This window comes from Ipomoea nil, unplaced genomic scaffold (assembly GCF_001879475.1).
Source record: "Ipomoea nil cultivar Tokyo-kokei standard unplaced genomic scaffold, Asagao_1.1 scaffold1895, whole genome shotgun sequence".
Lineage (NCBI taxonomy): Eukaryota > Viridiplantae > Streptophyta > Magnoliopsida > Solanales > Convolvulaceae > Ipomoea > Ipomoea nil.
In genome coordinates this window covers 1,685,620-1,707,967 of record NW_017618323.1, presented here as the reverse complement: position 1 = coordinate 1,707,967, position 22,348 = coordinate 1,685,620, and the positions used below count along the sequence as shown (strand labels likewise).

The 22,348-nt window shown below is 33.6% G+C and overlaps 2 protein-coding genes across 3 annotated transcripts; both read right to left on the bottom strand.

The window, feature by feature from the left end:
• Positions 1-211: 211 nt before the first annotated feature.
• Positions 212-10,188, bottom strand: LOC109193573 (dnaJ homolog subfamily C member 16). Of its 2 annotated transcripts, XM_019344445.1 has the most exons (20): positions 9,901-10,180; positions 9,736-9,805; positions 9,412-9,454; positions 8,524-8,601; positions 8,283-8,367; positions 8,042-8,124; positions 7,399-7,456; positions 7,196-7,306; positions 6,518-6,575; positions 6,160-6,256; positions 5,686-5,721; positions 3,816-3,952; positions 3,507-3,577; positions 3,355-3,408; positions 2,677-2,819; positions 2,268-2,405; positions 1,886-2,116; positions 1,357-1,416; positions 655-948; positions 212-551 (listed from the first exon to the last, which is right to left on the bottom strand). In XM_019344445.1, the coding sequence occupies exons 1-20, from the start codon at positions 10,064-10,066 to the stop codon at positions 435-437; spliced, it is 2,130 nt and encodes a 709-aa protein (XP_019199990.1). In that variant the 5' UTR covers positions 10,067-10,180; the 3' UTR covers positions 212-434. The 2 variants fall into 2 exon arrangements, with proteins under 2 accessions (XP_019199990.1, XP_019199991.1); XM_019344446.1 differs by lacking the exons at positions 212-551; positions 655-948 and adding an exon at positions 978-1,034 and having other exon boundaries at positions 9,901-10,188.
• Positions 10,189-13,350: 3,162 nt separating this feature from the next.
• LOC109193593 (NEP1-interacting protein-like 2) lies at positions 13,351-16,014 on the bottom strand. The gene is made up of 5 exons (XM_019344471.1): positions 15,628-16,014; positions 14,763-14,944; positions 14,537-14,620; positions 13,863-14,009; positions 13,351-13,770 (listed from the first exon to the last, which is right to left on the bottom strand). The coding sequence occupies exons 1-5, from the start codon at positions 15,851-15,853 to the stop codon at positions 13,648-13,650; spliced, it is 762 nt and encodes a 253-aa protein (XP_019200016.1). The 5' UTR covers positions 15,854-16,014; the 3' UTR covers positions 13,351-13,647.
• Between the last annotated feature and the right edge of the window lie 6,334 nt (positions 16,015-22,348).

Below are 22,348 nucleotides of genomic sequence, written 5' to 3'. Positions count from 1 at the left end.
ATCAATTCCTAATCAATTCTATTTCCGTCTAAGATTTCACAATCTAAGCTCTGATACCACTCCTACCACTCCACTATTGGGAACTGGACTATCCCAATGCGTAGAGGAATTAGAGAGATTTTACTTCTTTATTTTATTTTTACCTCTTTGGCAATACTTTAGTTGTTACAGCCAGATAAATTATTTCCTTGTCAAAAGGGTCACTTGTAAAAACAAATGTAAGAAAACTTATTTCAAACAAAATACTGGTAGGATGAAATAATAATTATTATATAAAGCAAGCAATAATATGCCATGTTTGTTTGTTTGTTGCAAGGACCAAAACTCAAATTGTGTGTAGTTAGGGATCCCCTATCAAACTATCAAATAGTTACCTTGAGAAGCACCATCTCCATCTCCATTCACTGTCAGTTGGTGATCTAAACCACACCACACTACTCAGTATCAGAGTCTGAGAATTCAATCTGTTGAGCATTTTTTGGCTCCGTATCAGTGATGGAAGGTGGTATCAGTTGGTTTCTTGGTCCTTTCCTTAACTTTGGCCTCTTATCCTGCCGGGTATAAAATAAAGATTCAAGGATGTTGCAATGGATATATCCAATATTAAAGCCAAGAATTGAAACACGAATTAACAAGTATAAAGTCGGTATTAACCTTCGGTTTTGGCTTACTACTCGAATTGTTTGTTTCACTTGGTGGTTGGCTTGAATCATTTGACTGTTTTATATTACTGGACTGACTTTTTCGAACCCAAATGTGAGCGAATGAGATTAATGCTCCCAAAAGCAAGAAAGGTCCAATCCTGGGATCCCCTAGGTAATCATGGATTTGATTTACAAAACCTTTCATCTTTAGCTTTATTCCTTTGGTAGGGGCAGTGATTCTTTCTGAACCAGTGGACCAAATGGAATCTGCATCCTCAGGAACCAGCTCAGGAGTCTTGGTTTTCTGAAAACACAAAAATACTAGAATGTAAAAGATAATGAAAGCAGAGATAGTTTGTTGTACTCCTAAATATACTCAAAGCCAGTAAACTGCAGAAAAATACTACTCCGTATTAGATAAAGATGATTCTCATTACACGTTATAAAATCCAAGACATGATTAGAGGGTTTGAACCCTAATGTATCACAATGCTTGGCACAGGAAACTCATTAAATATATACAACTAACACTAAAATGTTAATTTAAATGGTGTCACCTACCACCCAAAAAGAATGGACATACATAAGAAATGACACTTGAGGCATCTTACAAGGTTTTCAGCAATGCTTTTGCAAAGACAATGAAAATTAATAAAGGGTTACATGCAGAATAAAGGTCTGAAGGCAAAAAGAAGAGGTGGCGAGAACTTACAAAAGATGGTAGATCATTGGAGTCACCATCTTTGATTATCACAGAAATCCATCGTACAATCTGTCAACCAAATATGTAATGGTTCAAAGTGAGAAAAATCTGGAAATAGAAATATATTCATGAGAACCACTGTCTCATTCCCATAACCCTATCACTTCGCAAGTGGCTAGCGAATAAAAGCAAGAAACTTTAGAAACATAAAATTTCTAGGTAATATTTTCTCATTCTTAGATTGCAAACATTACTTTAGTGACTCAATATAATAGAAAAATAGGAAAACAATCTGGTTTCAAGTCTTTGTTCAGATTTTAAATCATGCAACTTGGCTGTGCTAGGCTCTGCTAGGGTGGGAATTTGAAGGCATAACTAGAAATTTTATTGCATAATAATTCAAGCAATCAAGTTAGTGGCTGGTATGGCAGGCATGGCTTACAAACAAAAACAAATGACACTAATAAATTTGAAATCAACCAGATACCCAATGCAACAAGTAACTTTAGAAAAATTTCATCAAGGCAGTTGATCTCACCTCTGGAATTTCACGTGAACCATTATATGTCGCCACAAGTTGGGAAGCAGGATCACTATCAGCTGCAAACAATGCTTCATAACTGTTTTTGTGCAAATTCTCACTCTTTTCATCTTCAGCAGCAGTTCTTGAATAACGAACAATAAATAACTTTGGAGCATCTGTTAAATCATATCTAGGTCCACAGGTATCATAACTATTTTCTGAGTTGACATAGAAGAAGCAGTATCTCTGTCATTGCAACATGATTAAAGACAATTACTATTGCATACACATGATATGAATGTACACATACAAACACATACTGCAAATAAACAGGTCAAAGAAACAAATAAATAAATAAATAAATATATAAGCTTAAAGAAAACAATGATGCATTTACTTTCTGATTTTCCCCATCAAGCCAGGTAAATGTCAATCGTTTTTCTTTCAGTGCCACTTCTGCTGAAGTTGAGAGTGGATCTTGATCAACTTTATTCAACTCTTCATTTGAAAGTGTTTCTTGCAGCCTGCGCATGGTCTATTACATAGGTAAATGATTTATTGAAATAATTTAATAATGAATATATCAAAAAATTAAGCTACCAGTGAAAATGTGTCCCCTACCCCAACCACCAAAAAGAAATGAAACAAATCAGTTCTTTAAATTTCACCTCTTAAATTCATGGTTATTAGGCAATACATGGAACCAAAAGAATAGACCAAGAGACTGCACCAAGTAAACACTGTACTTATGCCAAACAACCAAACAGGGCCTGAGCTATTAAAAATTGACAGGGAAAGGTGCTTACTTCACGCATTTCATTAAGTTCTTTGCTTTGCCTTCCAGCTAAAACAACACAGTACCAAACCTTGGTGTCATTTCCAGCACGAGAAAACCCTCGAGCATCACAACCCAATTCCATTGAAGTCACACTCCTTAATTGTGGAAGTACTGAAAACTCAAGACACAATCAAGGATCAACATTTCAATATGTAAACTTAATTGAAGTAGGCAAAGTCCATAAATATTGGCAGTTTCTATCAGGCTAGTATGTAACATTTAATTGCATGACAAGGACTTCAATGCAAATGACAGATTGCCTGCTTTCATATTCGTCTTAACTGTATATATGTGTGAACTGAGATATCCATGCACCACATATATATAAAGATGATACAAATTGAAACAGCAAGAAATAACGAAGTTTAGGAGACAAATAATGAAGTAAATAGCACCTTGCCCACAGCATAGACATTAGTCTAGAATATCAGCTAATGAAGAAAACTTTAAAAACTACTTGTAATATAATGATAGTGTAAAATAACTTAATCCAAATCTTGAAAATCACAAAATAAACATATTTGTAGCGGAAGAGAGTTTTGTTTTTTTATAATAAATGAAACTATGTAATATAATTACTTTCTCTTTTTGCATTCCACTTGAAGAAATCTAATTGAACCTATTGCTAAAGGGACAAATGTAATACCTTGATGTTTATTCTTCTCCATAATATCCACAAACATTGAATTATTGATATAGCCTGCAATTACATTCCCTTCTTAGCATACCATCATAGACATGAACACAATATTAGAAATTAATAAATGATACTGTACACTGCAAGGGAAGGGAACTTGCCATGGTAAACAATTGGCTGAACCCCAGTTTCTTTCAGAAAAACCAATGCAGGAGCAGATTCCACCCCAAACCTATTATTAGAAAAACACAAGGTCATCCTACTATATTTCCATTAAAGAACATTTGATGTTCTATCATCCATTCTTTACATGTTCTTTGTTGCCTCTTTTGCTTATTTCCATTTCATTTTTCTCGGTAATTCCAAACAAAAGAAACTAAAAAAATCTAGCGGCAAGGGTTAAGAGTTATCAGTAACTATTAGACAAAATATGAGAAAGCCTAATCAGACAGATGTACAATTGTACATACATATTCCACCACAAAGAAGAATCTCCTTCGTGCCAAAGTACAAATGCAAAATCAGCAAATGCTGAGTAGCTTCTAGCAGCTTGACGAATAAATGGGGATGCACGTTCTCCTGTTTTTGAGAAGAAGATGACCTTGACCTGTGAGACAGAACGTATAAGTTGGGATGGAAAACCCACATAAATTCAGGCAACTTATGCTACCACATAACAAGCAGACACATTTAATGTTAGTCAAGGAAACATCAGAATATCTAGGGACTACTAAGGCTCAGTTTGGGAGGGCTTTTAGGGCGTTGGGGCGGTGCCAAAAAAAAAAAAAAAAAAAAAGGTGTTTGGTTGCATTGCGTTTGGCATGGTTTACCGCCCCCCAAACGCAATGCCGTGACTGTCATAGGTCATTCTCCGCCTGGACCCAAAAGGGCCAATGGGAGCAACTAGGTTCTCCAAAACGCCTCCATTAACTACTAATTTTAAAATATATATATTACTAATTCAGAAACCCATTTCCTGTTTCCGATCCAAACATTTAGAAACATTTCCGATCTAACAAAAAATTTGGAAACTCATTTCCAAACCATTTTTAAATTTCAGCCCAATGTGGGATATTAATGAAAATGACTTTGCAAACATAGAAGGCATTGGCATTCTTCAGTTCGCCAACTTTTCTTTAGATGAACCTGGTCTAGATTTTTTTTTTTTTTATGAAGATGCTAATGAAAACATAAATAATTGGAACGTCTACTGTTTAAGTTTAAAAATATTTTGAAGTTCAGGCATTACATTTTAATTTAAAGTAACTTTGCAGCAATTGGTATTTACTATTTAACTATTTTATTAGTAATTTGGTGCATTGTTTTTATCTATTAGTGTAACATGCTTAATTATGAAAATATCTATTATCTATTACAAATATAGCCCTGTATTTTTTTATATTTGTACATTTCCCCCACATTTCATTTCCTATATTTTTTTGAAAATATCATTTCCCCATTTCTCGTTTCCTATTTCCCTGTCTCCCATTTCTGTGCAACATAGGTCTCTAGGCATTACGCCTAGAGACTTTCAATTCATATGAAGCACAAAACTCCCTTTTATAAGGGAGCGTTATGCTCCCTTCAATGAAAATGGCAAACGTGGGATGCCCACATTGCCCATTTTCCTTTATTTTTTAAAAAAATTAAAATTTGTATTAATTAAATTAATAAGTTTGTTAATTTATTATTCTTAATACAATATGTTATTATTATTTAGTATAATAACTAAATAAATATAAAAATATATTATATTATTATATTATAAATTATAAAGTATTATTTATAAATGAAAATATATATATTTTTTTATTTATTTGTTAAACTCTTTAAATAAAAATTAATTTATTAATTTTAAATTTATTATTTATATATTTTTTAATAAATGCCCTAATTGGTCATTTAACATTTCAACTCCACCACCGCCGCTATTTTTCTACACAACCACCTTTTTCATATTTTTAACGACTAACCACCACCTCTCGAACCATCCTAATCTCACAGCTCTCCCAAATGGAGCCTAAGAATCATATATTATGAAAAACAGTAGCCCTATGTATTAAGAAGCTATGCACTTCTAGAACCACCAAAATAAAATAAGATAATCCAGATTAAGGGTAAGACATTTAAAATAAAAGAAAGAATGAAGCTAATTTGTGCATAGTAGCTACTACCAATTTTTTAAAACTATATTCAGTAATACTAGTGATGCACCAAACTCATACACTTATGCAACTTCATCACTGTCTACAAAATTTCAATGTGACAAAGAAATCAACATGAAATTGATCTTATTTCACCTTTTGTAGTGAAGTGGGAGATGGATTACAGTAATAGTACCTTATGTGGTTTGCTCTTAGCAAGAAACTTTTGTCCCTGAAATTCCAGAGAAATGCAACATTCAATAGAAAAACGGATTATGATTTTTAAGCATCAATAAAATATGAAGCCAACTGATATTTATTGCAAAAAGCCATCTGTAAATACATGTCTGAAAGAGATATAAAATGTGTTCTGAATTGACACAAAGTGGAGACTTATTAAGCACAGTTGCGAGAAAATTTTGAAATTTAAAGCTGAAAATCAAATTTACAACTAGAACAAGTAAAAATCAACTAGACCAGCTCCAGAGTTCAACAATCATTTCTATGTATTAAGCACAATCAATGTATTTACACAATGTTGAGATGTATGAAGTAAATTTTTGAGAAAAATGTGAATTTGAAAGCTTAAAATCAAGTTTTACCCCAACTAGAATAAGGAAAAATCAACTAAAACAGTGATAGAACTTCTATAATAAACTTTATATATTACCATTGACTCTTTCCAGTAGTACAGGATACGAGGCAAGCTAAGAATGTCTGTTGCAATCCAATCAGTAACTGCATCAACAGATAGCTCTCCTTCATACCTATCAATTAAAAATTATTGTCCTCAATGAACTACATACAGGAAATACAGGTTTCTGTAAAAAATAGAAAAATAATAATTCACAAAATGACTTCGCAGGACTTTAAATCACAGGTGAAAAGCCTAAGAAAACCTTTTTTCAATAACAATGAAGATAAAATGTCAAAAAGTTAGTCCTAGGCTCCTAGCTAAGACAAACTCATAGGTTTTGTGAATAGGAGGTTAAAGGAAAAGGGGAAAAAAAAAAAAAAAATGAACTCACCTGTGGAGACATTTCAAACTCTGACAACCTGGGGGAAAAGCCAAAAGTGCAGGAACTCCTGTATGAAAGCAAGAAACTCAAATGATGATAAAGTAAAATGTTAAAAGCAATATCAATGCCATATCATATGAAAAAAGCTAATTGCATGCTTTTCACTTCATATAGTTCGACGAGAGAGAGAGAGAGACTTGAAGGAGGGAACACAATCACTATGACTAGTAAGATAATTTTTTAATAATAATAATTTTCCTAGCACAGTCAAGAATTAGACTGCAGTCAAATCCAGAAAATGGGAATAAATGAAGAAAAGTGTCAAAACTGCGGAGCGGCTTTCATATCATGAACTGCTCCAATAGGAAAAATTATCTTCTCTGAGTAAACTTAAGGAGTTAAGGTATCACAGACCAACCAATGATCATTAGCAAACTAGTAGCGCTCTGAGTGCAAACCTTGATAACCAAACAAGAATGTACTAACAGTAGTCTGTGTGTAAAGAGGATTTTGAATGAGGGGGGCTGCTAAAAGTAGTGAAAAGGGTTAGGCTTTCACCAACAAACTTAAGAAGCAAGCTGGAATGTGGTTCACAAATTATATTAAAAATTCTGAATAGAAAACATTGCAATGCAATGTTCTGAAATTAGAAGGTAAAATGAAAATTTATTGAAAGATAACCCTTACCATATCTAAAGAAAGGCTGTCCACTAGGTTTCTTCTCTGCTAGATATGTTGCAAGCTGAGCATTACTAAGTTCAACCATTCCAGTATTAGCAACTCCGTCCAGCAATTCAACTGCAGAATTTAACAAGAAAAATAACAAATTATACCCTGTAGGAGTTGTATTCACTTCATAAAAGAAACATACTATGAGAAAACACTTGTACCAATTCTCTTCCACTTGTGTAAAAATTGATGGCATTGTCCACTCCCAAGGGAAAACATCTAGAGAACAATTTCAATCAGAGATCAGCAAAAAAGCAACCAATCCAAGATATAAATTATGTATAAAAATATAAAACTTTGGTTCCCATAGTATGGAAACATTACGTAAACAGTCACTTGGTATGTAAGCCCTACATCAACCTTCAAACTACAATATGTAAAGTTACCTGTAACAGAATAAAGTCCTATAATGTAAATTTATGACCCATAATGTATTAACTCCTCTTAGCTTATTTTGAAGCTTATCTACTCCAAAAAATTAGTTGTTCCAAACATTATAAATTTTAAAAAGCCTTGAATAAGGCCAGATAAGAGGGGAAAGCCTCTTTTCCAAGAAGTTCCAACTTTTTTAGGGCTTACGGCCAAACAAGCACCAAATATTTTGTTTCCAGCATATACTAGCTCAAATGATCTCGACTATTCCTTCATATAATTTGAAGATATTTTAAAATCAAGATTTACAACTTACTACAAGGACAATGCATACAAATAGCTGAACACTAGTGTCAATAAACAAAGCATTGGAATATAGTACTGGAACTATGAAATATGCCACCATGGAACCATATTGCAAATTCATCTCACCTGAACAAGAAATGCCTTGTCACTTTCAAGCATGGACACAATGCCCTCAGAGTTGATGATACCAAAATCATTATCTGCCAGGTCTGCAGTGAAAATTTATACATGATTTCACACCAAAGACTCAGAAAGGACAGGACATGTTATCTGATGAAAAGGACCCCATAGAAGGAAACAACTCATTTTGCTTTAAAGGGGAGGTGGATTTATTCAGAAGCCCTTCTAAATGGGTCTATGTAATTACCAAAAGAAATAGGTGCCATTAGAGGGAGCCTGATCCCAGAAATACTTGTCCCATTATGCTGCAGTTTCACCTTTTCAATCAAGTCCTATGTAGCAGTAATACGGAAAATAGATGTTACTACAGCAGGATACAAAGATATTTGGCATAGAAAGAATGAGGAAAAAAAAAAAAAAAAAAAAAAAACCCTAGATGACCAGTATAAAAGAAGATCTAAAGCAAAAGGCTGATAGGAAAAACTTACAAACTGCTCATCTATACCAAATACATCATAATCTCTTTTCCATGTTTGATTTGACAACAACTCAAAAGCATATTGAACCTGGGGAATTAAAAATATAGTGTATATAATGAACCTTGGAAGTAAAGAAACAAATTCACGATATAATATATGGAAAATCCTCAAAATAGTAACATGCACTATATCAAAAGATAGGTGGAAGGACCTTTGGCCAAAAAATTGCAGCAATCAAGGCCATAAATTAATCAAATACCAGTCATTATCAAGGGTTTTGGCTTCAGGAGGCAGAATCTGTAGTTTCTATAATTGAAAGTGTATGAAGATATATCTTAGTTGGGCCTTTATAGCAAAGTTGCATAAGAGGGAACTCTATAGCTGTATGGAGAGATGCCTAGTAAAATTCCATTCTGAATAGATTAAGAGAATATAAGACTCAGACTGGGAAATTTGTAATACATATACTTTGCATGACATTACTGTGCTGCAATATTCTGACTGCCAACAATTACAAGGAAGAAGCAGAGGCATTCTGTTGGACATCATGAAAAATTGATATAAGGAAAAAATCTTCTCCTTTGAGACACTATTAAGTAATATGTACTGAAAGGAAGAGACATATTTTTGGCAATATATTTGCCATTCATTAATCTCAAATATATATATATACATACATACATACATACATACATACATATATATATATATATATATATATATATATATATATATATATATATATATATATATATATATATATATATATATATATATATATAACAACAAAAATGAATCCCAAACCAACATATAGGTTATCTCATTATCGCATCACATACATAGTCATCATCAATTAAAAAACACTAGTCTTAACAATTCAAAATGCTAGAAGCAAACCTTGATGAAATTTTCAGTTGAAGCAACTTCAACACCTGAATTCCTGCAATGATGACAAAGTTAATTACAGAGAGGGTATTATTCATGCTACATTAGTGTCTGGCGAAAATAATTAATGAAAGTGGAAATTTTCAAGTCAAAATCTTAATTTTTTTTCACAAATGTCCTTGCTGATACATCATGCAGTATGTTCAATATTTATTTTAAAAAAAAAAAAAACAATTACTCTGTAATATATAATAGAAATTTACTCGAAAATCATTAACAGCATTGATTAATATTTTAGCTATAATAATAGTAGGACAGCAATAACCATTAATTTACCACTTAGAGGATAGTTTTTCGTATGCTTTAGTTACTTCTTCAATCGAGCTATACCGTTTGATCCCCAAAACTACAACAAAATCATAATTACACAAGTAAATTAAAGAAAAGGTAGATAATAATTTACTAAAGCAAGCCGTGATCGAGTGACGGAGCGTGGTGTACCATCGTAATGAGAAGGAGGGAAAAAGTGAGGAGTGACGAGGAGCTGAAAGCAGAGCGAAGCGACGAAGAGCGTCAGAGGGAGCCAGTAGGCTTTGAGAGCCGCCACAGTTGAAGGCGTGGCCGGCGCCTTCGCCGGGGGAACCCTAGAATCAGGCTGTGCGGGCATGGCCGGAACTTTGTCTGGCGCTTATGAGTGGGAAAAGCGAGATAGTAGCGTGATGTTCCGGGGATGTGACCGCTTTTATACTCTTGTGGTTGACTCTTTTTTATGAAACTCTGGCGGGTGTTTGTGATAGTGTTTCAAAGAGAGTTTGGTTTAGTGAATATAAAATTCCTTAGGTATTTATTTAAAGGTAATATGAGGTTTTGGGATATTAAATTATTTTATTTATTTTGTTTATAGTGTAAAAATATAAATTTAATTTATTATATTGATCAATTTATTATAGTATCATTGATAAATAAATAATAAATTTATATTGATTAATTTATTATAATGCTATTGATAAATATATATATATATATATATATATATATATATATATATATATATAGGTTAATTTTAGATTACCAAAAAGGGAGATAATCAATTTATATAGAAATATTATTAACTTTAACTAAATAATGTGATATAATATTATCATATTCATATTACCTGGTAGTTTTAAATGACTACAAAATGTGCCCTTAAGGTAAGAAAAAATAGAATTCCAGGATTAATTTTATTTTTGGTTCTTTTAACTTCAAAAGAAAAGTATGATAGAATATAGGTGTGTATTTAATTAAGACTGTTGGGTGTTTGGTAAATAGCTGTTAGCTGATTGGGTTAGTAAATTTGACTAGTTGATAGCATTAGTTGATTGTATAAAAGTATTTGGTAAATTAGTTGTTAGGATTAACTGGTTGTAGAAAATTATTGTTTAACCAAGTCAAATAGCTAATAGTGATCAAATAAGTCAAAATTAGCTTATTGACTGATAAGCTAACTATTTTACCAAACAGGACCAAATAAATTGTAAAAAGATACATTTTATAGATTTTAAATGAGTTTTATAAAATCTTTTCAGATATTTTGGTACATTATATGAGTCTATAAAATTATATAGATAAACTTTTAATGATTCGTTTCCATATTTTTTTTCTTTAAAAATGTCTACAAAAATCTTTAAAACTAACTAAATATAGCCTTACAAATTTCCATTCATTTTTGTAATACTTATATATATATATATATATATATATATATATATATATATATATATATATATATATATATATATATATATATATATATATATATATATAATTTTATTTCAAAAAATTTTATAATATATCATGTATTTTGATAGGTCTTGTATAAATTTATATATTTCAATTGGAAAATAAATCAAAATTTGTTGTCACATAAATATTAAATATTAAATTATAAATTTAAAAATAATATAACTTTTCGCTATAGGTGTCAAAAGCAAATTATGCCGTGGAAACGTGCTCACCTTGCAAGGTAGGGCACGGATTCAAATTCATAATTTCTATACTGTAGATTTATAATTTTTCTAATTAAAAAATAATAATTTGTTTTTACTTGTCGTTAATGGCATTTTTCTTTTCGCATTCGCATTGTTTTGTCTTCAGTATGAATCTACAGTGTAATTATGAATCTACAGTATAGAAATTATGAATCTACAGTATAGAAATTATGAATCTACAGTATTAAGTTTGTGAACATGTGTTAAAGTTATATGTTCATAATTTTATAAATATATGTTCATAATTATAGAGCTGTATGTTCATAATTTTCGATTTTCTCAATTGTTGAACTCTGTATTCACAAATCACAGAACTATATGTTCATAATTTGATAACTATACAGTTTAGAAATTATGAATCTACAATACAGATATTATGAAGCTACAATACAGAAATTATGAATCTACTATATATTTTTTTTTGAAAGTTACTGGCTCTATTACATTGTAGTATCTGTGTATATACTTTCTCAACCTACTGAAACACAAAGAACCAATAACGCCTCCACTGAGGCTTGAACTCATAACCTTCCAAATGGAAGTCCAATTGTATTTAAATTATGAATCTACTATATAGAAATTATAAATCTACAATTTAAAAATTATGAATCTACAGTATAGAAATTATAAATCTGAAACCGTACCCACCTTACAAGGTGGGCACGATTCCACAGCATAACATATGGTCGGGCTTGGGCCAGCCCGATTTGAGTTTTTGAACTGCCATTAAATTCCGTGATTGGTCCAAAAATAGAAAGTAAAGTCCACCTCGAGTCCTGGATCCATAAATAAAATTATATATTGACTCATTTAAGTTATGTTTTCTTGAGCATTCAAAAAAAAAAAAAAAGTTATGTTTTCTTGATGCAGATTGAAATATGTTGACATATAGTTTATTAATTTACAATTACTTTATTAAACTCTCAATTATTTTTTTTTGGGAAAATGGCACTTTTTACCCCTGAGTTATATACTTATAGCACTTTTTCCCCCTCAATTATTTAGGTAAGCACATTAGCCCCCTCAGTTATTCTAAAAGTGGTGCTTTTTCCCCCTGATATATTTAATTGACATTTATACTCTTAAAGTAAATATTTTATTTATTTTACTTCTCCAACAAATTATTGCGTATACGTAGGGATGACCACGGTTCGGTTTGAATTGAACCGGATACTATAGCAATCGAATTAATAGTTTTCGGTTATAATTCAGATCTAGAATCCAATATTTAAATGTCAATTTATTAAAATTATGTATCAAAAAAATTGAATCTTGAACCGTGAACCGGCGGTTCTGGATCTGATTCACGATTTTGAACCGTCTTTATTTTAAAATTTTATTTTTTATTTAAAATAGTATAAATTCAACAATATATGTATTTTATTTTTTCAGTTTGGAACATGAACCGTCCGTTCTGGTTCACGATTTTAATAAACTCTAAATATCGGATTTCGATTCTAAATTGTAATTGGAATATTTCGATTTGGTTGCTATAGTGTTTGTTTGGTTTGAACCAAATTATGGTCATAATTTGTTGGAGAAAAAAAATAAATTAAATATTTAGTTGAAGGGTAAATATGTCCATTTAACATTTCAGGGGGGAAAACAGCCACTTCAATAATTTAGGGGACAAAAATGCTATAGGTATATAACTCAGGGGGAAAAAGTGCCATTTTCCCTTTTTTTTTTAATATTTTTAAAATATTAATATATAATAAGGATATATTAGAGATTAAAAAAAGTTTCAGATAATAATCAAACATTTTCTCAATAATTTAATTGATAAGAAAGTATCAAACAACTTCTAAAGCTTTAGTCCCTGCATATTTCCGTGTGTTGCGTGACAAGTTTTGTATTCCTTCTCGCTTGCCCTCCTTCAACTGGAGGGTGAGTATTAAGAATACTATGTATATCAGGAATGTAATATATATCAAATGATTGAGTTTATTGTATTTTCTTATTCCTGCCGGGTTTATATTTTTAGGGTGTGTACATGTTCCCTATATATACATATACATATCATTGCATAATTAATACTAAAAATCATTTTCTACATACTTTGATAAGAATAACTTGCTCCGTGATTAAAAAACAAGAAAAATTGGTTCAGACCGATAGGTCATCGGTCCATTCTCTCCTGGCGGGTAAAGCTTATACCGTTATACGGAGTTTTATTCATTGAGATCATCCCTGTAAGCTGTCACTACAAAACAGTATCCTAAACATCTCTCCGGCAAACAGGGCATGAAGCATGTCTTGCCAGCCACTTGTCCACACAACTCAAGTGGAATGTGTGATTGCAGCGCGGCAAGTTTCTTGCAGTCTCCCCTACTCTCACATCCTGTTAATTAGGATAAGATGTATGGGTTTAGCAGCTAGTATAATGTGGCATGAATAGGATATGACATGTTCAAAGCTCATCTACAAACCTACCTGCAAACATATTGTGCAGCATATGGTATCTGCTGCTTTAACTTCACTTGTCAACACATGAGAAGGAAGGTTTTTAAGTGAATCCCCTGACAAGCCTCTCAATGGAACTTCGCCGCCGTAGTCATCACTGCTTGAGTTAATAATGCCCTGCAAATTTCAACACATCATATCATCATTCATCAACAAAGAAAGTGCAGAAACAGGCTTAGTTAGTGTGAGTGGCTGTAAACTATCATCCCTTAAGAGAGGTCGGGTGTTCAAACCCCTACTCTCAATTCTCAAATGGAAAAATCAATATAACCAGCACTTTGCCTCTTAATTGGTTGACATGGTGCCAACCGGGATTGGTTTAATTTGAATATGGTACAGGGTTAAAGGTCCCTCTTATAGTTAGGGCTTACAAGTGAACAGAAGAAGAAAATCAAATCACCCAATTCCATTAAGATTTTCAAGCCAAAGTTTAGTCAAGAAACTCATCATGATGAACAACCATAAGTACACTAGTGTTAATACGCTGAGAGGTGAAATGTTATCTTTCCAAACGAAGTTTGTTTGAAACTTCGATTCTCTATTAGCATCAGGCAAACTACTATATCACACAATTGAAGATTATGTAGAACCAAAGTTGTGTCAAAGAATTGAAAGCAAGCTCCACTGTATTCATAGGAACATACCTGCTGGTCATAAGCTCTCAGCACTTGCTGCTGGAATTGTCCATCAACAAACCTATGATGGAGAAGCTCCTTTATGAAATCTACCTAAAAAAAGCATGCAGACACAGTAAATTCAGAATGGCCGGAGGATCAATCTATAGGAACTCAAAAGGACTTGTGCACTTTATGTCTCAAAGTGAATAGTCAATAAACAAATTAAAGATTGTCATGTATGGAGCATGCTAACCAAAGATGATGATGACCTATGTGAACCACAACACTCTGAACACCAATAAGCATGAGAAGCCTCCAGCACTTCTAAGGAGAGTACTGCCCCAGCAATGGTGCAGAGTCCTGCTCCTCGAAACACCCCACTTTTAGCAGCCCAACCAGCTAATGCACCAAACACTGCACCCAGTAAAGCCCCAACTACATTCACCAAAATTAAAATATTTCAGATGATTAATAGCAATACAACCCCACTCATCATGTGTTGCCTATTATATATAGCCTTATCACTTTCCATGTTTTCCAGATACAGTATGTTGAACGAAGGCCAGTGAAGAGCCAAATCCAGCACCAGCTAGCTAGGAGATTATTAGGCGGAGGCCAGTAAAAGACCAACTCCAGTACCCTGCCTCTCGAAAATGTGACGGTATATAAGAAAATAAAGTTGCATTTTTGCTTTGAGTTATAATTTTTGACGTACTTGTAAGAGTTTGATTTTAACAAGTGATATCACAGTCAGAAAGTGTTGGGTGGGGCCAAGTCCAAACTGGTATAGGAAGGGGGAACTATTGGGCAGCAGAGGCGATGAAGGGCAAATTTCTGACTGGGAAATTGTTGAGCGGGGCGGTGAAAGGCCAAGTTCTGACTGGAAAATTGTTGGGAGGTCGAGGTCGGGCCAAGTCCAAAACCAGGTAACTAGGTGATTGAAATTTTTAGTAAGGCTTTGATCCTAACATGATTAAGATCCCAACAAAACTACAACCACAACTAAATTATCTAAGAATTTCAAAATCCAATCTATGCATCAAAACTGGGACTGTAAGTTATAGCACATATTTACGCGTGAAAATACTTAAAAAGAAAGCATACAGATGTGTGCGTACCAATTACGAAGATCACTGTAAGAGCAAGAGATGCCATAGAAGTGATCAAGCTCAGAAAGTACTGATTAAGCGTCAATTCCCTGTCCCTTGTGCCTTCTTCGTGAAAATCCGGCACGTCAGACCCGACCAGAGTCGCCGGCGGGAAAGAAATCGATCCACACGAAGCGCAAGCCTGTGCAGAGAAGCCTCGATCATGGCCGCATAGGCAGTGATGAACCAGCTCCATACGATCACAACACAAGTGGAGGTCAAATGTACAGTTTGAGCTGACTGGTTAATCGACGGAACCTTTTGGTTATCGTTGGCCGCCGGGAAGGGGGGAGACGCCGGAAAAATGGCGTGCGCGGGAGAGAAAGGGATGAAGTCAAGCAAAGAAAGACCGGTTGTGGAAGGTAAGGCAACCAGAATTTAATTAGTGCCAAAAGAATCTGGAATTTGCAATTTACTCCCTCAACACACCACAAATTAGTGCCAAAAGAATCTAGAATTTGCAAATTACTCTCATAAGAATATACAATTTGCAATTTACTATCTAAACTTCTAAAGCGTTAACACTTTACACCACACGATTAAGTTGAAATCTAACAGGGCGTTTGGTTAGAGGGCGGGAATTACGTGGGAAAGGAATTGCAATTTCATGGGAGATGAATTACTGAGAATAAAGTGAGAATTTAAATTTCAGTGTTGGGAATTGAAAAGGGAATAAGTAGTATAAAGTCCAAAATGTCCATTGTTATTGTCAAGCATTAATTTTAGGCTAAAAAAGATAGGGGTAATTTTGACTCATCACTGTCTTTTTTTCTTCTTAAAATCCCATGAATTAAAATCCCAGGGGTGACATGGGATTTTAATTCCATGAAAATAGGAGAATTGCAATTCCATGGAATTGCAATTCCTTTCAACCAAACAAGAGAATTTTGTGGCCTTTGGAATTAGGTGGAAATTAAGTGGGAAAAGGAATTTAAATTCCCTTCAACCAAACGTCCTGTAATTTTCTTAGGTAGAATTGTAAAAGTAGGGGTGTAAATGAGTCGAGGAGCTCGCGAGTTGTCCGATCAAAGCTCGGTTCGAGCTCGGTCGATTTTAAATTTCAAGTTGAATTCGAACCGACTTGTTTCGTAACCGACCTCGAGCTCAAATGTTTTACAATTTTAAGTTTTGGCTCGTTGAGCTGGTCGCGAGCCATATACAAACATACATACATATATTTACAACACACAAAATTATAGCCGAGCAACAAGCTCGACTCGAGCTCGGTCAACTTCAAGCTAGAGCTGAATCGTTTTATAATTAAACCGAGCTCAAGCTTCAATTTTCAAGCTTGATCAAACTCGAGCTTAGCTGCTCGTTTACATCCCTAGGTAAAAAATATAATTTTGACTCCTCCTCACCATTACCCAACAAATTTATCGAATTGGAATTTATTCCTTATGCTTTAACGTCCTTGAATTAAATTGGATAAGACTTGGACTTAATCCGAATGAATAAGGGCTTCAACATGATGTACGATAGGATGAGGTAAATTATTGTGTGGATCATGATCTATACAATGCTATGTGAATCACGATAAAAAAAGTACGTTTTTAATATATTAAAAGTACATTATTTATGTACTGAATGTATATTATATAAAATAATGTATTTTCTATGAATATAATGTACATTTTTAATATATTAAAAATATATTATTTGTGTATTAAATATACATTATTTGATAATATGGTTCATACAATAATGATCATTTGGTGATTCACCAAAAAAGAGAGAGAGGGAAGATGTACGATATGATATATGTGACATCAAATTTGGTATTCCACGTGATTTTTTTTTGGCTTGCTCTAAATTAGAAAAGTCAGCATTTCCGTTAAAGATTGTGACATCAAAGTTTTTTTTTTTAACTATTTGAAATTGTTGAGTGAAATATTTATGATGTTAATTGTATTTGATATACAGAGTAATAATAATCATAAGTGATATGTATGATTGTAGAGTTAATACCAGCAATGGTCCATTATATTGATTTTTTAAAATTAGTCATCGACTTTTAATTTGATCATTTTACGTCCTTTGACTTTCAATTTCTTTCCAATTCAGGTTCTTTCGTCAGATTACAGTAAAGTGGACTTTAAATGAAAGGGTAAAGTAGTCATTTCATATGCCTAATATATAATTTTTCGTATTTCTTCCTTGTATACTCGAATTCGGACAGCAGATTCACTTAATTGCTTAATCCCTATTCTACTGAACTTACTAATCATGTTCCTATATATGCTCTTGAAAACCTGAGTGAAATGCATGTTACAATAAGTCAGTTATCAAATCTATCCCCTGATCCTATGTTTTCTGAAACTCAAAAAGATTTTACTCCAAACTCCTAGTGAGTTTATTCATCCTAAATATGTTGATGTATCTAGAGTAGATGTTGAAATGTCTGATCCTCCTGCTGAGGATAATCTTATTTCAAAACCTGAGATAGAGTCTGAAAATGTTGAATTTCTTAATGATACTGTGATTGATGTTGTTCGAGAAATTTCCAAGTATGAGATTGAAACTAGCCACCTAGAATCCTACACCTTTAAAATTAGAAATTTACAGTTTGTTCTCTCACAAAGTCATGTTATTCTCTCTAAGCTTGAGTCTAGAGTGTCTACCACCCATGTATTGGCTCTCCTGGTCCTACCAAGGAGAGTAAATAAAGAAAAAGGAAGGGTCAACCAGAGAAATTTGTTGATTCATCAGCTGACCAAGTTTTGATCCCCTGTTCTGACAAAAGATGAAAGATCCCTGCTGCTAGTGATTCAGAGAATGATCCACCAGTACAAGTGTTTGAGAATTTAAGGTCTGCAACTAAAGGGAAGGCACCAGTTACTGCACCCCCACCACCTCCAAAGATGAAGAAAATCACTTCAAAGCCTGCAAGAAAGAGAAATGTTACTCTTGAAATAATCGAGGTCCTTGATCAAATTGACTTCATTCCTGTGTTGCTGAATGATGAGGCAGAGAGTAAGTGGGAATCTATGTTGAAACGGGAATTAATAGTTCAACGCAATATGGATGTTAATCAGTTGAATTCTGTATGCGATGTGATCCCTCTGATGCAAGAAGTTGGGTTGATTGCAACGGCTGAGAGTGTATGACCATACTCCAAGTTATTAACTAGTGAATTCTATTGCAACTTAACTGAGTCAGTCAACGATCCCACCAGTCCCAAACATTATTAGGTTTTCATCAGAAGGACTTGGTACAAGTTCAGTCTGGGAGTGATAAATGAATATTATGGATTGGAACCAAAGGTTGAAGAAGAGATTTCCAATTGGGATCTTGTAGCAAAGACACTCACCGAAGGTGTTTACTCCCACTAGCCTATCAACAACCCACTAGACATGATTTACAGTGCATATTTGAGCTCGAAGTTTGTGATCCTGCATCGCCTATCCACCTACAATTGGATCCCTTCAGCACATCACTACTCTGTAACCAAGGACCTTGCTGCATTCTTATTTTGAGTTGGCACAAAACAAGGATTTAACATGGGTCAGATTATCTTTGAACACATCTAAGACATTTATTCATCCCCGTGAGCAAAAGGTAAAACTACCTTACCCTAATATGACCTTTGGTTTTCTAACTACTCAAGGATTATCTCTATTGGGTCATGAGATTATGAAGTCATCATCACTATACAGAGTGGATGAAAGATTATTAAGTGGAAAGCACATCAAAGATGTCAACCCAGCCATTCCGCCACTTGTGCCAGCATAGTCAAATGAAAATGAAGAAGGAATCACCCCTATGTTCGTGATATGAGATGCTACTTGAAATTGAAGAGACAAGTGTCTAATTTGGAGATAGCTAGTCGGATTCTCAATCAGTAGCTCGATAATGCACGTACTGAGCTTGCTACTATTTTGCTATGGCTAAGTCTCGCTCATGTTGATACTCAGATGTGGATTCCTCTTAAGGGTGGGGGTCGCGTCGACACGGTTGTGTCCATGGAGTGTCACAGTCGTCATGCCCCTTTCTATATGGGTGACACAATCATGACATGAGGGGGCGACATGACCATGTCCTTTTGCTGGCAATACAGTTGGCTCAGGGTGTTCACAACAACCCACGTCAATGTATCTCGAGCACAAACTGGAACCCGTGGAGAAGTATTTGTTGCAAAAGGGAAAAAATTCTCATCAAATCAAACATGACGTATGATAAAAATATTTTGAGTATTGAGATTCAAACAATGATATCCTTGAAATGACTATGGGTAACCAAGAAAAACATATATGACAGATCAAAACTCTATTTTGTGCTTGTTGTACGGATGAAGAGAAGGAGAACACAAGCAACCAAAGATACAAATGAAGGAATAATCGGGTTTTCATTGTTGATGAGAGTATATGGACTCATATTGTTTAGGGTGGTAGAAGGCATATGATTAATAAGAAAAACTATAGTTTCATAGGCATAGGTTCAATACCTAGGAGTAGTACTGTGAAAGCGGGCCGGCCCGCCCCATTAAGCCCGTCCCACCGCGGGTCAAATTTGTGACGGACTTTTAAATGGCTTTTGGAATAGTAAAAAAGTATGGCACAAGGTTTTTAGCAAATGTGAAGTCTAAATTTTGGTGAGTTCTTTCTCCTGCAAAACATGGATTTTTGCAGGAGAAAAGAAAAAAATAATAATAAAGAAAACAGAGGAGGTGAGCGCAATTCGCGCTCACGGACCACCCAACGGGCACGTACCCGTCAGCTAGTGACCACTCTCAATTGAAGCTTGGACATTTAATTTTGCTTTTGTTGTTTTTATTTTTTAAGCTGGCCAATGGCCTGCTGCTTTCGTTTTTTAAAATATTTTTTTTATATAGCTGGAAACGATCAGCTTATTTTTATTTATTTTAAGTTTTTTTTTTTTAATTTTGTTATTAAATTTTAACATAGTAAAATTATATTTTTTAAAAAATTGTTAAACATTTATAATTATAAATTTATTTTAAATTTGACATGTGTAATTTAAATATAATAAAAATAAGAATTGTAAGGGAAAATGACACTTTTTTCCCTGAGTTATATACTTATAGCACCCCCCCCCCACCCACCCCTGAATTATTCAAGTGACTGTTTTTTCTCCTGAAATGTTAAATGGACATATTTACTCTTAAAATAAATATTTCATTTATTTTTCTTCTCCAACAAATTATGACTACCTTGGTTCAAACCAACCAGACACTATATCAACCAAATCAAAATATTCTAAGTGCATCCTTAATAGTGAGGATTTTGGTGTGATTTTTGTATGTGTGATTAGGAAAGAGAAAATGAGAAGAAAAAAAAATCAAAAACAATTCTGAAATTAAAAAAGAAAAAAAAAAAGGGATATGTGAAGAGTGTTAACGCGCCCAGCTGGCTTTTGCAGTACACACGCCAGCTGGGCGCATGGTTTGCTCTTCACGCATGCATAGGAGACTTTTTGAAAAAGCAATGGGACCCACTTCTCTGTAAAATCTCCATGGCTTGCAGGAGGTTGATTTTTTTTGTTTTTGTTTTTGTTTTATTTATTTATTTGTTTTCATCCATCTCTCTCATCCACCTTGGATGACTTTGCATAAAAAACTGTGTAAAAAACCTTCAAAATCTCCTATTGGTGATGCCTTAATTACAATTTAGAATCGAAACTCAATATTTAGAGTTTATTAAAATCGTGAACTGGGACGGTTGGTTCATGTTCGGAACTGAAAAAAATAAAATACATTTATTGTTGAATTTAGACTATTTTAAAAAAATTAAAATAAAGACAGTTCAAAATCGTGAACCGGATCCGGAACCGCCGGTTCATAGTTCAGGATCCAGTTTTTTTTCGATTCATAATTTTAATAAACTGAAATCTAAATATTGGGTTCTGTATCTGAATCATAACCAGAAACTTTTAATTCGATTGCTATAGTGTCCGGTTCAATTCGAATCGAACCGTGATCGTGCCTACGTATACGCAATAATTTGTTGGAGAAGAAAAGTATATAAAATGTTTATTTTAAGAGTAGAAATGTCAATTTAATATATTGGGGGGGGGGGGGGGGGGATCGCCACTTTGAAAATAATTGAGGGGGCTAATGTGCTTACAAAAATAATTCAGGAGGAAAAAGTATTATAAGTATATAACTCAGGCAAAAAATGTGTAATTTTCCCTAATTGTAATTATAATTTTTGTAATGATAAATAAATTTAAAAATAATTAAAATATAGTGGTAAAATGGTAAGTTCACAAAAAATTGAGAAAATCCTTAAAACTAAGAGCAACATTAAATGGAGAGAGAAGGTAGGGGAGAGAGACTTTGAGTTCATTTGCAAAGGAATGGTTATTTCAGAAAGTGGGACCCTCTGACCAAAAATCCACCCGCAGTGCGCCTGACACTTCTTTATTATTATTTTTTAAAATAGTTTTGCTTTGTTTTTTTTTCTCTACCTCTCATCTTATCTTTCCTAATCACACTTACAAAAACTTCTCAAAAATCGTAAAATAACTCTACCATTGTAGATGCTATAATGTATAGAAGGATTTTTGAGATTGTGGATGATAATGTGGATGCTTAGACCCACAAAAAACTTACAGGGCGTTTGGTTGGAGAGGGGAAATTAAGTGTGAAATGAATTACAATTTCATGGGAGATGAATTATTTGGGAATAAAGTGAAAATTTAAATTATAGTGTTTGGTTTACAGGAATAGAAT